General features: G+C 38.6%; 1 protein-coding gene across 1 annotated transcript; it reads right to left on the bottom strand.

Annotated features, from left to right (window-relative positions):
• Nucleotides 1–3,590: 3,590 nt before the first annotated feature.
• On the bottom strand, nucleotides 3,591–12,557 carry LOC131895308 (GLIPR1-like protein 1). The gene is made up of 5 exons (XM_059245753.1): nucleotides 12,228–12,557; nucleotides 10,134–10,376; nucleotides 8,282–8,379; nucleotides 6,305–6,390; nucleotides 3,591–3,730 (listed from the first exon to the last, which is right to left on the bottom strand). Exons 1-5 carry the CDS (start codon nucleotides 12,420–12,422, stop codon nucleotides 3,651–3,653), a joined length of 702 nt encoding a protein of 233 aa, XP_059101736.1. The 5' UTR covers nucleotides 12,423–12,557; the 3' UTR covers nucleotides 3,591–3,650.
• Between the last annotated feature and the right edge of the window lie 1,367 nt (nucleotides 12,558–13,924).

The raw sequence follows: 13,924 nt of genomic DNA, 5'->3' as shown, positions 1-13,924 counted from the left end.
TCTTTAACATTTAACTATACTTTCCAGTGTTTCTGGTGAATATCTGCAATTCTCAGGTTGTTTCATTTCATACTTAGGTTATTTGTCGTGCCATTTAGTTCAAGCAAATACACGTTTACACTCACCGAACGTTCTGTTCCAGTCAATCAGCCTCGCCAGAAAAACAGCTAAAAATCTTATTTGATGAAACAAGTTACCTGTTTTTTTTTCTACAGCAGAAAGCAGAAATTAAGTTTATGAGATGAAAATAGAAACCAAACAAACACAAACAAGAACAACAAATCGGAGGACCCGGAAGAATTTCTATGGAGGGAGAGAGGACACATTTCTGATTTATTATCTGATGATGAGGGCTGGCTGCCTGGCCTGAGGTGTTGTCCCTCACATAGGCAAGTTTCTCATATCCCACACTCTAATACAAAGATAGGTATGTGTCTTCTCACACACGTTCAGACAGACTCTAAGTCCAAGCACATACTTGTGTATATACCTATATGCCTCTGCCATCATATAAGCCGACTACGGCTGATACACTGGTCCCATTAGTATATACCTTCTTGCCTCAGCGACATCTTTCAGCTTGACAAGGATGCTTGCTCCATGCTCTCTCAAGTCTCCCCTGAACTTTCTGCAGTTCCTACCCCAAGGTGCCCATATTTCTTCATTGAATCAATTGCTAATTGAAATTATTTCTTTTTTTGTAGCACCTGTCTAGCAGATTGGGCCCTTCCCATGAACAATGGCTTTACTTTCTTCATTCATTTTTCTCTAGTACCTAAAACAGGTACTTTAAGCCTTTAGTAAATGTTTGTTGACTGAATAAAGAAACGAGCTTGTTACTATTATGTTTTATGTGTTTTAATCTTCTTGACCCCACAGAAATTGTATCTTAATTGTCTTTTGTATGCACAGAGGGCCTAATAAACATTCCTGATTCTGTCAGTGATTTAAGAGGCAATGACCCATAGGCTTATATATCTTACTTTTTCTAATCTTTGGCACATTATCAGATTGTGTATTTTTTTTGTGTGTGTATGTTGATGATGTGAACGACTGAGTGAATATGCAAATAAATATTGAAAGTAAAAACATGAACCTCAAATGAAAATTTTGTATTGGCTGGAGATGGCCCAGGAGGTAAGACTACATACATGTTCTGTAAGCACGAGTACCTGAGTTTGAATTCCCAGTATCCATGCAAAAATACAGGCTTAGATATATGTGCCTATAACCACAGCATTGAGGGAGGGGAAGGAGACAGATGGATCCTGACAAGTTTTCTGTTTGTTTTTGCTTTTGTGACAAGATCTAATGTAGCTCAGGCTGTAGTTCTTCAACTCACTATGTAGCTGGGAATGATCTTTTTGGGTCTAGGGTCACACAATAATGGGAGACAGACTACCAAAGTCTATTAATCCAGAAGCAGATTTTATTCCAGAAAAAAAAAAAAAAAACAAAGAAAGAAAAAAAAATTACCGTGGGGCACAAAAGCTTATCAGCCAGCTGAGACCACGGCCAGTGTTTGGCATTCTGAGGTTGTGGCAGTGGAGGCGGGTTCTGGTCCCCTTTTTATAGTTAGGGGGAAAGTGTTTATACCTGTCCAGCCCTTCTAATCTTGGTTTGGGCTTTACAGAGCTGATATTGTTAGGTCAAAGCAACTTGTGTCTCTAGCCTGTCCTTGAGTACTGGGTGGGGGAGACAGTGCATTCCTTTTGGAGCCTTCCAGGTACTGTGAAGTAAGATTTTTATTGAATTAAGAACAATTTTTTGTTCAATTTCAGATCTTGAGTCAGTGGTCACCAAGGATTCAAAGTGGACATGTTCTCTGTCCCTCATGGATTTTAAGTACTGAACTGTATTTATTAATCTTTTCCCTCTTCCTTGTTTATGAAGTAGATTAGATTTCCTGTATCTCTTCTATTCACTTGTGTTCACACTCTTTAAAATTTGTATAGACTAATTCAAAGCCACTGATACTTTTACCAGGAGAGAAATAATAATAACGGGAGGTGGAAATGGTCATTGTTAAGAAACAAGGAAGGGATGAAGCGGTGACTCAGTGGTTAAGATCACCCAAGACATTAGTCAGCAATAGTAACTACACACTAGCAATACCATTTCATACTCGAAGTGATTTGAGTGGGCCAGCAGCCTTACCATTCCTCACTTGCTTTTTTAAGTACTGTATTTCAGCAGAAATGCAGACATTGGCATGCAATCCAAAGCTCAGGCTTCAGCCATTTGCGTAAAATATCTATTCTTTAGTCCTCACCACAGGTGGCTTCCTAAGGCCTCTGGTTTCTGTACCTGCAAGGGTGGAATACTGGGAAGAGATTCAGAGGCTGGGTATGAATTAAGGCTCTGTAGTGAGTGGCATGCAGTTAAGACAAGTGACATTGACTTTTCTGGGTCTCAGCTTGCTCAGTGTAAACATCAGAAGCTTGGGTGTTTTAACTTTAGAAGCCCTTCCAAATCATTAGATTCTCTAATTGGGGTGCTGGTAGGTGGATGCTAATCCTCTAGATTCCAGGGTGCCCCTTATAGTAACATTTCCCTTTGAATACACTTATTTGTATGGAAGGGGTTAAACTCTCCCTACTTTCACAACTGAATTTAGGTTCCAGTTCTCTGAGAAGGACAAACAGGTGTCTTCCCATCAAAGGGCCATTTATCTACAAGGCCCTTACATTCAGGGTCTGGGGAGAGAACAAACCCAGAGGGTCTAAGTCAGCCTCACAGTGTCTCAAGGACAAACCCAGCAGCCCCCTTCTGAGTCATGTCCAAGCTCGTGCAGATGTGTCCAAAAATGAGAAGACTGAACCTCAGCCAATTAGAAATAGACTAATGTAACTGCTACTTGCTTAACCAAGCAGTTATTATGTAGTTGACCCTGAAACTCCCCTTAGCTGTACTTAAAAGGAGCCTGCATGTCCCTCTCGGGTGGTTGCCATTTTGTACAGGTGACCGACCCCACATGCGTGCTGGTAGAGTAAATGCTCTTTGGTCTTGTATACTATTTGAGTCTGGGGTCTTCCTTCAGTGTTTCCTCGGACCCTACAGAATGTGAATGAATCACTTTCTTTTTTTTTTAAAATGAATCACTTTTATGCTGTGTCATTCTGAGTTAACTCCTAGCTAATGGACTGAACTCTCTCATTGTCTAGGCTTTCTGCTAAGTCTTGAGATGTAAAGTGAGCAGCCTCAGTAGTCCTGGCTTTTAGAAGCTTACAGTTTTACTGAAGATCACTTGGTGCTGTTCCGTGTTGCAAACACTTTACCACATTGTTTGGTCTTCACATGTGCACATACCTACACACATACATGTGCATTGTCAGCAAACAATCTTAAGAAATACAAACGCAACCTTAACTTTACTCCACTGCTTCCCAATTTCTATACTAATATCCATTTATATGTACATACATTATCTATGCTATATATGTATATATATGTATGCACACACACACATACACACACACACGCACACACACACATATATCCTTTTTGAGTGGAAAAGTAGACATTGAATTTAAATCTCAGACAAAAATATAGAAGATATAATGGAGAACTAAACAGAACTTGAGTCCTAATTAGTCAGAAAATAGTCTTTATTGTAGCATTTAAAATTTTTTTCTCAATAAAAATGACAATTAAAATATTCTGTGAAGAATAAAACCTAGCATGAGTAGATGGCATGCTCTCTGCTGAGTTGCTCTCCCAATGTTGTGACCTGTCAATAAAACACAACAATTAAAAGCTCCATTTAATTTCCAAAAGAAACAATAACTGAAATACTTTTGTATGTACTCTCATGTATATACAATTTATGGAGATTTAATGAAAGAAAGAAAAGCTATATAAAATGAAAAAATATTGATTGGTTTTTCTAGATTTAAAGATAAGGTAATCAAGTCAGAGAAGATTTTTGAGCTCAAAAATTGGAAAACTTTGAAGACTTACTGGACTTAAAATCTTTGCAATGTTGCCTAATAATTGTATCTTGCCAATATATATTTCTAGAATGCCTTTTGTGTTCGATGCATAAATATCTAAAGTAGGCAAACCCACAAAAAATTAACTTCATTTTGGCACTCAACCATGCCCAGTTTAAGTTTCTGAGGAAAATACAATTCTTCTATGTGAAGTTTTAAATATGATCTTCATTTCTGTAGTGATACTTGCTCCAAATTCATCCTTCCAACATCTAAATTTTCTCCTCAATTTTGAATTTTAAGAGGATCATGTGTATGCTCAAAATTCATTCTTTTTGTGTGCTCACTACCCCCATTCACTGATGTATTTTCATTCACTTCCTACCATGTAATATGATTTTAAGCTTTGGACATAATGGTTACCAGAAAAGAGAAAACAATGAAGGAAAGCTGTCCCTAATTTTTCAGTGGAATGAATAAAAGGACCAAAAGTGGTCATTTCAGAATGCTTAACACCATGAAAAATATATATTGGGTTAATAAATATGATGGGGGACTTCTCACAACATCCAGTATTTGTTGATGCCTTCCTTTGCTTTGTGTTCATATCGCTTTGTATGATGTTTCATGTCTAATCCCTTCAATCACTCCTCAAGTTAAGGTGTCTGACTCCAACACCTACATATTTAAACCTTACCAATATTCCTTTCTTTTAAAAAAAGATGCCAACTAATCTAGACATTTTTAATACTGACCAATACAAATAGAAAAGAAAACACATCAGAAGTCACAGGGCTTAGATGGAACATAACTACAGACAAAGCAGTTAAAAACCAGAGTATTTAGTGGTCTTTGTGGTAGTTGGAATGTAATTGGGTCCCATAAGCTCAAAGGGAAAGGCTCTAGTAGGAGGTGTGGTTTTGTTGGAGGAAGTGTGTCATTGTGGAGGTGGGCTTTGAGGGCTCATATATGCTCAAGTCATGCCTAGTGAATCAGTCTACTTCCTGTTACATTCTGATCAAGATGTAGCCAGTGAGGCATCTACTTTGAAATGTAAAACCACTACTGTGAACATTTCAAAACTTAACGGAAAGACTTAAAAAACACCCAAATCACTATTTTCAGTGAAAGTTGTTGTCCATGTGATAATATTTCTTTCCAAATTTATCATTTCTTAGAGATTTTATTTTTAATTTTGTGTCTCTGTCTATGTCTGAATGTTGGTTTGTGCAGGTAAGCTCAGATGCCAGAAGAGTGTATTGGATACTCTGGAACTGGAGGTCCAGACAATGGTGAGCTGCCTGGGTACTGGTAACTGAACCTGGATCCTCTGAAAAAGCAGTATATACTTTTAACCAATGAGCTACCTCTACAGTCTTCAATTTATAACTTCCTACAAATTTTTAAGTGAGCATGAAAGTCTAGTTTCTCCCTAAATCCAATGTACTTACCAGAGCTGATTATTTGGGATGGACAGTTTTCTCTAAAATGAATTTGCAAAACCAAAGGGGCAAGAACAGTCAAATAATTTCTGAATAATTTGGAGAAAGACAAATATGGAGAAACATTTCCCAATCAGGTATCAAATTAGATCTGAGTTGTATTTAATTTGTTTTTGTCTTTTTACTTCAAAGGGGAAATATCAGTGGAAGAGGTTGTTGTGGAATATTATTTTAAGATGAGTTACATTTGTTTGTGTTGTAGAACATTTGTTTTAATGATGCAAAGATGTGTTGCATTCTTTTATGTTGCATTTGCTTAACTCTGTGAAGCTGTGTTACTTTGCCTGTTGAAAACACCTGATTGGTCTAATAAAGATCTCAGTGGTCCATATTCAAGACAGGAGAAAGGATAGGTGGGGCTGGCAGGCAGAGAGAATAAATAGGAGTTGAAATTTGGGAAGAGAAGATTGAGGAACAAGAAGGAGGAGGACATCAGGGTCCAGGCACCCAGCTACACAGCAAACCACAGAGTAAGAAGTAAAGAAAGGTATACAGAAATAGAGAAAGGTAAAAGTCCAGGGTCGAAAGATAGACGGGATAATTTAAGTTAAGAAAAGCTGGCTAGAAACAAGCCAAGCTAAGGCCAGGCATTCTTAAGAAAGAATAAGCCTCCCTGTGTGATTTATTTAGGATCTGGATGGCTGGCCACCAAAATGGTGGGATTAAAAAAAAAACAACCAACTACAGGGGATAATCATCCAAACTAAATATATTTGTATATAAAATATGGTGAATGCTTTATATTCTTATAGAAACAACCAAGTCATCTAGGAATTAAAAACAGTAGGAGCTAGAAATAAAAAAGATTTAATGAAATGATGGAAACACTACTGTCTAAGTTTGATGTTATTATTTTCCCTTTTTGCTTACGGCAGAGATTATCTTGGCAGTCACTTGTTGTACACTTGGAGCAGGACTCTCCTTTTATGTAAGGTTTGGTGTTTCTATAATTTCCTCTGCAAAAACAGAGAACATTCATGAGCCAATGATGCTGTTTTAACTTTTTTAGATCTATGTTTATGCAAGCTGTTTCTGTCTTTCAGTAAGTCACACGTTAGAAAGAACAAGAGCAACAGTTGTTGTTCAACAGAAGACTCATTTCCTGTGTACTAAGAAACCATCAAAACTTCCCCTTCATTTCCTTTCCTTCCTTCCCTTCCTTTTCTTTTCCTTCCCTTCCTTTGTCTTTCTCTCCCTCTTTCCTCTCTTCCCCAATCCCCTCTTTCCCCTTCTTCCTTTCCAAAAGCCTGAATTGTAAGAAAGTGGTATTGTCCTCTAGTGATTTTCATCAATGGTTAGCCTTTCTTGATTTCTTCCAAAGAAATGTGATGCTGCATGACAGCAGTTACACAATCCTGTTGCTATGTGGAGAAATGGTATTCGCCGTTTCTTTGGGGGCAATGTTTGTCATCTTGCTTTAGCTGCTCAGTGAAAGGCAGAAGAAAGAACAGCCATAGATACACACATTTCTTTTCATCAGTCCTGTGTATTTATTCTTTGTGTTTTCCTTTACAGATCTTTAGCTTTAAATTTTTTTTTGAAGAAACAAGTTATCACCTGTTTAAATATTCCTTTTATATTTGTAGATATTTGGTTTAGAGTCCTAAATTTCATTTTTAGACTTCATTATGTTTATATTTTCACTTGAGCAAGAACTCTCGATAGGGCATTTAACAATTACATTCTTTACTCAAAAAATTGCTCTTAAGAATGTAATTTTATTCTTTTCTTATTCCATTTTAATGTTCATTGGAGCTGCATTTGCTAACTTTTTGTGTTTTACGTTTAGGTCATCTTATGGCAGTTTATTTTAAATTGCCTTTGCCTCTGTGTTCATGTGCCTGTGTCCATGTGTGTAAAGACGACTGTTGGGTGTCTGTCTCAGTCCCTCTTGAGCATGTTTTCTGAAACAGTCTCTCACAGACCCTGTGGCTCACTGACTGGTTTTACTGGCTGAGCCGGCAAGTACCAGGGATCTTCCTGACTCTGCCTATTTGGTAAGGGCAGTGCTGGTATTATAGGCAAGCCCGCCGTGCTTGGCCTTTTATGTGGGTGCTGGGGACCAAACTCAGGTCCTTATGACTCAAGACAACCATCTTACTGACTGAGTCATCTTCCCAGCCTCCCCTTTTTAAACTTTAGAAACAATTTCTCTAACACAAATTGTTAAATGGTTTTATAATAAAAATCCTGGAGCCAGATATTGGCATAATTGCTGAAATACCAGAGAGACAAAGGAACCTCTAAGACTCCACAGCCCGAAAAAGCCTTTAGTTCCTGTCTCCTCATGTCTTATATATCTTTCTCTGCCCAGCCCTCACTTCCTTCTTAGTGCTAGGATTAAAGGCGTGTGACTTCCCAAGTATTGGGACTAAAGGTGTGTGTCACCACTTCCTGCCCTCTATGTTTAATCTAGTGGCTTGTTCTGTTCTCTGATCTTCAGGTACGCAATATATCACCACAAATTTCTATCATTTCTCTTCTTATGTTGAAATAGTTCATGAATGGAGAGACTTTTCATTTAGGCAATACTTGTCACCATTCTGTTTTCATTTTTAAAATTAGTTTTGCAGAGGGAGGCTGCATCAAAAATACTTTAGGGTCTAGCATAAGATTTTGTTTTGTAACATTTGGGTTTTGTTGTTGTTGTTGTTTGCTTTTGAGACAGAGTCTCTCTATGTAGCACTGACTGGCCTGGAACTCATTATGTAGACCAGGCTGGCCTGGACCTCACAGGATGCTTCTACCTCCTGAGTGCTGGAATGAAAGGTGTACTCTACCACACCCAGCTTTGTAAACATTTGTGATCACCTTAGAAATTTTTTTCATTTCAGCAAATTAACTTACGGTGGTGAATAATTACATACAAATAGTCCAGTTGAGGTTCCCAGTTTAGGACAATTTGAAATTGCACACCCAACTCTAAGTGAATTGGCCCAAACTACCTATAAGAAAAGGAATTAAGAAGTATCATATTAAAACAATTCTTGTAAACAATTCATTATGAGAATATGTACAATATTAATTACATACACATAATTTATTATATTTTTTCCTAATATCTAACACATTAAGTTATATTTTGTTAAAGTGGCTTTCGTAGGGGCAATTTAAATGGTTTTCCTTCTGAAATAATTATCATAAACCAAAAGGATAACTTAATAACTAAGCCATAATATAATACATGGTTAAAATCAAAATTCCTTCTAGAAACTAAGGAAGCATATTTTAATTCTCTGTGTGGGCATATTACAAGAAACATCAAAATCAGACTAGTAATGAATATAACAATTTCCATACATACATACCTTGGCAGCAACCAACAGTTCCCTAATTATACCTAAGGTCCTCTCAACAAAAAGGAAATCATGTATGTTACTGGAAACCTAGCCAATTATCTAGCGAGTGAAGTCATGGATCTTGGACTAGGACTTACAACTGCCAATTTACCCAAGCAGCATAAATCTTAACTGCATTCTAAATATTTATCCTAATGTCCACATTAAAGTATACATCTTACCCTTCGTCAAAGAAACATCTCCTTGCAACACATGGATATCATTACAGAAAACCACAATGCGGAGAGCATGTGACTCTGTGGTGCCCTAACCCAACTGATACATCTATAATACAACTCTTGTACATAGACTCAGGATTCATAGTGGGAGAGAGGGTATAAGCTACACCCGTTGAGTTTCATCAACATGGATCCCTAAATGAGACCTGAAGAAAGAGCACACCAGTAGACATGCTAACGAGGAAGTGAGGCATCTCACTGGGCTTCAATGCTAGACAAGATCTATGGGCAACTAAGGAACATTAAGAGTGGGAGAAGTAGTCTTCCCCAGAGAAGAACCCCCAAATTTGTTACGCAATACCAAGTGGTCAGACCTGAAATCATATACATATAAGTGCCATTATACAGACCGAATAGGTTGTATTTGTGTATTTAGGCACACACATACATATGTAACCACAATTAAAGAAAGAGAGGACATGAATTTGAGAGAGAGCTAGCAGGGGTACAGGAGAAGTGCTGGAGGGAAGAGAGGGATGGGGAATCTGATGTAATTATAATGTAATTTCAAAGAGAGAAAGAAAGTAAACTAAATCCAATTAATGCGACATTGGCATGTGGAAGAATGACTGTGAGTAAAAGACACAGTGATAAAATTATCAAATTGATCACCGAGAGAAAAATTCCATGAACATAATAGAGGCATCAAACTGGCATGGCTCACGCACGCTTCCAACACTGGTAGCAGGCCGCTAGGAAGAGGGAAAGGAGAGGGAAGTGTTGTAAGGATCAGCAACCTAGGGTTTGCAAATGTGTTTTAATCTATAGACTTGGAATGCTAAGCTCAAGATTCTATAGCACAAGGAATGTGAAGATGTCCCGGACACCTCATGTAAAATTGATGAAGACTGGAAAGAAGTCAACACAGTCCTAGGTGTGGAAAAGCCACAGGGCTGAGCAAGAGAATCACAGTATATTGCTTGTTGTTAGTAATGTGAAGAAAATGGCAGCTGAGTAGCATTTTGTAAAGATTAGAAAAACTACACTCAGTACATGGAATACCCAATAAAATGGAGTTTTTTAATGAATGTAAAAGAAAATACTGAAAAATGTTTCTTGTAATTAAAATGAACACAAGAACTACTTAACAAACTGTCAAGTAATAACCTGTCAAGTACGTACCTGTGTATAATGTCCACAAACTTTAGAACATGCCATAGTCTCAAAATTATAATGTTGACTTTCATTATACCAATACATAATCATACGTTTTGGTGTAGTTTGTATTCCACCTAAATATATGTTTTCTCCAAGAAAGTCATAATCTTTAATGCATCCATGTTGATTATTAGTACAGGGGTTATGAGCAAATTGGCACTTTTTACTCCATGATTCGGCCACTTTTGCTAATTTCTTATCCCAATACTGAAAAAAAAAATTAAATTGATTAGTACATATTTGCTTACAATAAAATCACTCTTATAAATGTAATAAATTCAGTTAATTGTAGCTCTTTTAAAGACAACATTTTTTAAAAAGTATTTGTTTTAGTTATTTTCTTAATACTATAATCAAATACCTGAAACACATAGCTTAAAGAAGAAGTTACTTTGAAATCACCATTTCAGAGAGTTCAGGATATGGTAGTCACTTGGTGCCATGTTTCTGGGCCCATCATGAGGCTAACACCAGGAACTTCTTTATGGTGAACAGGAAGCAATGGACACAGGAAGTGGCCAGGTCAAGGCCAGGGGCCCTCCTCAACCCAGTCTCTGCAGAGACTAACTGCTGTGGGATGGTCTGTAGGTCAAATTGCTCTGATTGGTCAATAAATAAAACACTGATTGGCCAGTGACCAGACAGGAAGTATAGGTGGGACTAACAGAGAGGAGAATTGAGAGAATTCTGGGAAGAGAAGGCGGAGAGAGGCACTGCCAGCCGGCATGACAAACAGGATGTGAAGATGCCGGTAAGCCACAGGGCACGTGGCAAGGTATAGATTTATAGAAATGGATTAATTCAAGATATAAGAACAGTTAGCAAGAAGCCTGCCACAGCCATACAGTTTGTAAGCAATATAAGTCTCTGTGTATACTTGGTTGGGTCTGAGCGGCTGTGGGACTGGCAGGTGACAGAGATTTGTCCTGACTGTGGGCCAGGCAGGAAAACTCTAGCTACAACTAACAATGGTCCTCCAAACTGTAACCTGTCCTGGGTAAATCGAACAAGCTGTATCACTCTAACACTAAAGGTCTCCACTCAACTTCTCCTTGCAATAGTCATATATATATATGCTATTTCTTCTGCTTCAACTTACTCTTTTATATCACGACTAACCACTTACTTTTCTACCTAGATGTCCTGGTTAGATTTCTTTGTCAACTTGATACAAGCTAGAGAAATCTAAGGTGAGGAACCTCAAAAGATCAAAACAAAACAAAAAAAAGATCAGATGCATCCATTAGACTGCATGGAGCAAGTGTGTAGGCCTGGATGTTCTGGATTAAGGACTGATGTAAGAGTGCCCAGGCTACTGGGGACAGTGCCACCACTGGGCAAGAGGTCCTGGGTGGACTAAGAAAGCAAGCTGTGCACAGCGCGGGAAGAAAATCTGTAAGCAGCGTTTCTTTATGGCTTCTGCTTCAGTTCCTGCCTAAAGATTCTTGCTTTGAGTCCCTGCCCTGAGGTCTGCTCATGAAGGGCTCTAAAGTGTGTGGTAAAAAAAAAAAACAAAACCCTTTCCTCCCCAAGTTGCTTTTGGTGATAGGGTTTTTGCGAGCAGTAAAAACCAAATGAAGACACCAGACATCACCATGTGTGTTAACTACTCAGGGCTTTCTTCCTATGTGGAACTAGTGCCCTTCACTGTCTTCTGGCTGGTTGGACTTACACCCATTTTCTCTGCATTACCACTACCAATGAGACCTCTCAATAACCCTTTTTTATGGCCTCTTGATCTAAGAGAGCTCTTCAACTGGTGTCCCTCTTAGTCAACATCAGCAATGGAACTAGATAACATTTCAGTGGTCCTTGATGTCCTTTAAACCTTAATTACCATCGTTTCTATAGTACTCCCAGACTGCCATGTCTTAAACACAGAATACCTGCCTGGCTCTGGGACAGAAATTCTGTGGCTATTTAATTAATTATTGAATCATATGAGGTGTAGCTAAAAGACAAAACAAAGACAACAAAAACAAAAAACCCAGACAATTGATTTAAGAGCCTTCTCTTGCTTAAACTATTTCTTCTGGATAGCACGCCGGTCTTTCTCACCAAGTAGTTCATATTGGCTGCCGGGGGATTGACCGTGCTTCGAAGTTCATTATGACTGTCGACAATCTCCTGTATAAATTTCTGGTCATAGATAGATGGTACCTTGAGACTTTTGCCCGATGTCTTGGAAAGTTTGCTAGCTAACAACCATAGACCTAATGTCCAGAAACAATTAAGTTTCTTCATCAGGACCATGGAAAGATGTAGAGGATACCCCTACTGAATATGCCGGAACAGGGATCACCCTCTACACAGGCTCTGCCTTCTGATTAGGCTGGTCTTCTGTGTAGTAAGCAGCAGACTGCTTCCCTGGCTTCAGTGTTGCCATGGAGACTGATGCACACAGAGTTCTGAGCCACTCCTTAAATTCTCAGGGAAAGCCTGAGGCGCCTTCTGGTGCACAGTTCTAACCAACCAACTTGCTTTCTGAAGAGCTAATCTCAGCATGGAAAGTCTGGATTGTGAAAGGGGATGTCCCAGGGTGCTGAGGAGGGGTCAGATTGACCCATGTAGCTAGAGTTTTCCTGCCTAGCCACTGGCCAATCAATGATTTATTTATTGACCAATCAGCAACACTCTTGACATACAGACCAACCCACAGCAGACCCATGCAAACAAAATACCACGACTTTGCTGCACATATTGGAGCAGTCGGTTTTATCACTGTACTCAGGAGACCGAGTCAGGAAGTGTGAGTATGAGGCCAGCCTGATCTACACATCGACTTCCAGGCTAGTCAAGGGTTGAGACCCTGTCAGGATGGGGGCAAAAGAGCAAATAATTTATGAGTTTCATAGACTCTGTTTCCATGCTTAGCTTTTTTACTTTTTTAAAATAAGCTGCATACTATTTTATTCCTTTCTTCAGAAACCGGGAACATAGACTAGGCAACTGGTAATCCCATGGCAACCTATAGCATTCAGTTATTATCTTGTCAAATATTTAGGATTTTGTTTCCTTTTCCTTCTGAGTGATTATCTGGAAAAATAAAAATACTATAGGTGTGTGGAAAATTAGAGCCAAATGAATTCTTCTTGTAAAAATCTCCCCTTCTGATAATTTAGAACCTCCCTATTGTATGAATACTGGCAGATTCTAGGTCATCTGTGTTCTGCAGACTAGGACTCTGAGCAGAGTATGTTGCTTATTCACTTTCCTGAAAACCAAGTATAACTTACCTTTGTAACATGAATCCTAAAAGGTCTTATAATAAAAAACCCAAATCCAGATATTGAGGTGAAAGCTAAATGATCAGAGAAGCAGAACAGCCAGCCACTAGCTTACCTCTATGAAATCCTCAGCCTCAAGGAGAGAGTTCCTGTTTCTTCATGCCTTATATTCCTTTCTATGTCCTGCCACATTACTTCCTGTGATAAAAGGCTCGTGTCACCACTGCCTGGCTCTGTTTCATGTAACCCGGTGGGGCCTTGAACTCACAGAGATCGCAGAGATCACAGACTCTGCCTCTCTAGTGATAGGATTAAGGGCATGTGTGCTACCGCTACCTGACCTCTATGTCTAATTTAGTGGCTGGCTCTGTCGTCCGATCCCCAGACAAGTTTTATTGGGGTACACAATATATCACCACATACCTTCATTTGGCTTACTGTTTTAAATCTATTTGTCAGTCACTGTTATTCACTCATAATCTAGAAATTTTCTGTAACATCTATCAATACTTTTCAGTATTTCTAGGT

The sequence above is a fragment of the Peromyscus eremicus genome, chromosome 18 (genome assembly GCF_949786415.1).
Source record: "Peromyscus eremicus chromosome 18, PerEre_H2_v1, whole genome shotgun sequence".
Classification (NCBI taxonomy): domain Eukaryota; kingdom Metazoa; phylum Chordata; class Mammalia; order Rodentia; family Cricetidae; genus Peromyscus; species Peromyscus eremicus.
Note: the sequence above shows the minus strand (reverse complement) of the source record. Positions and strands in the feature narration are given on the sequence as shown.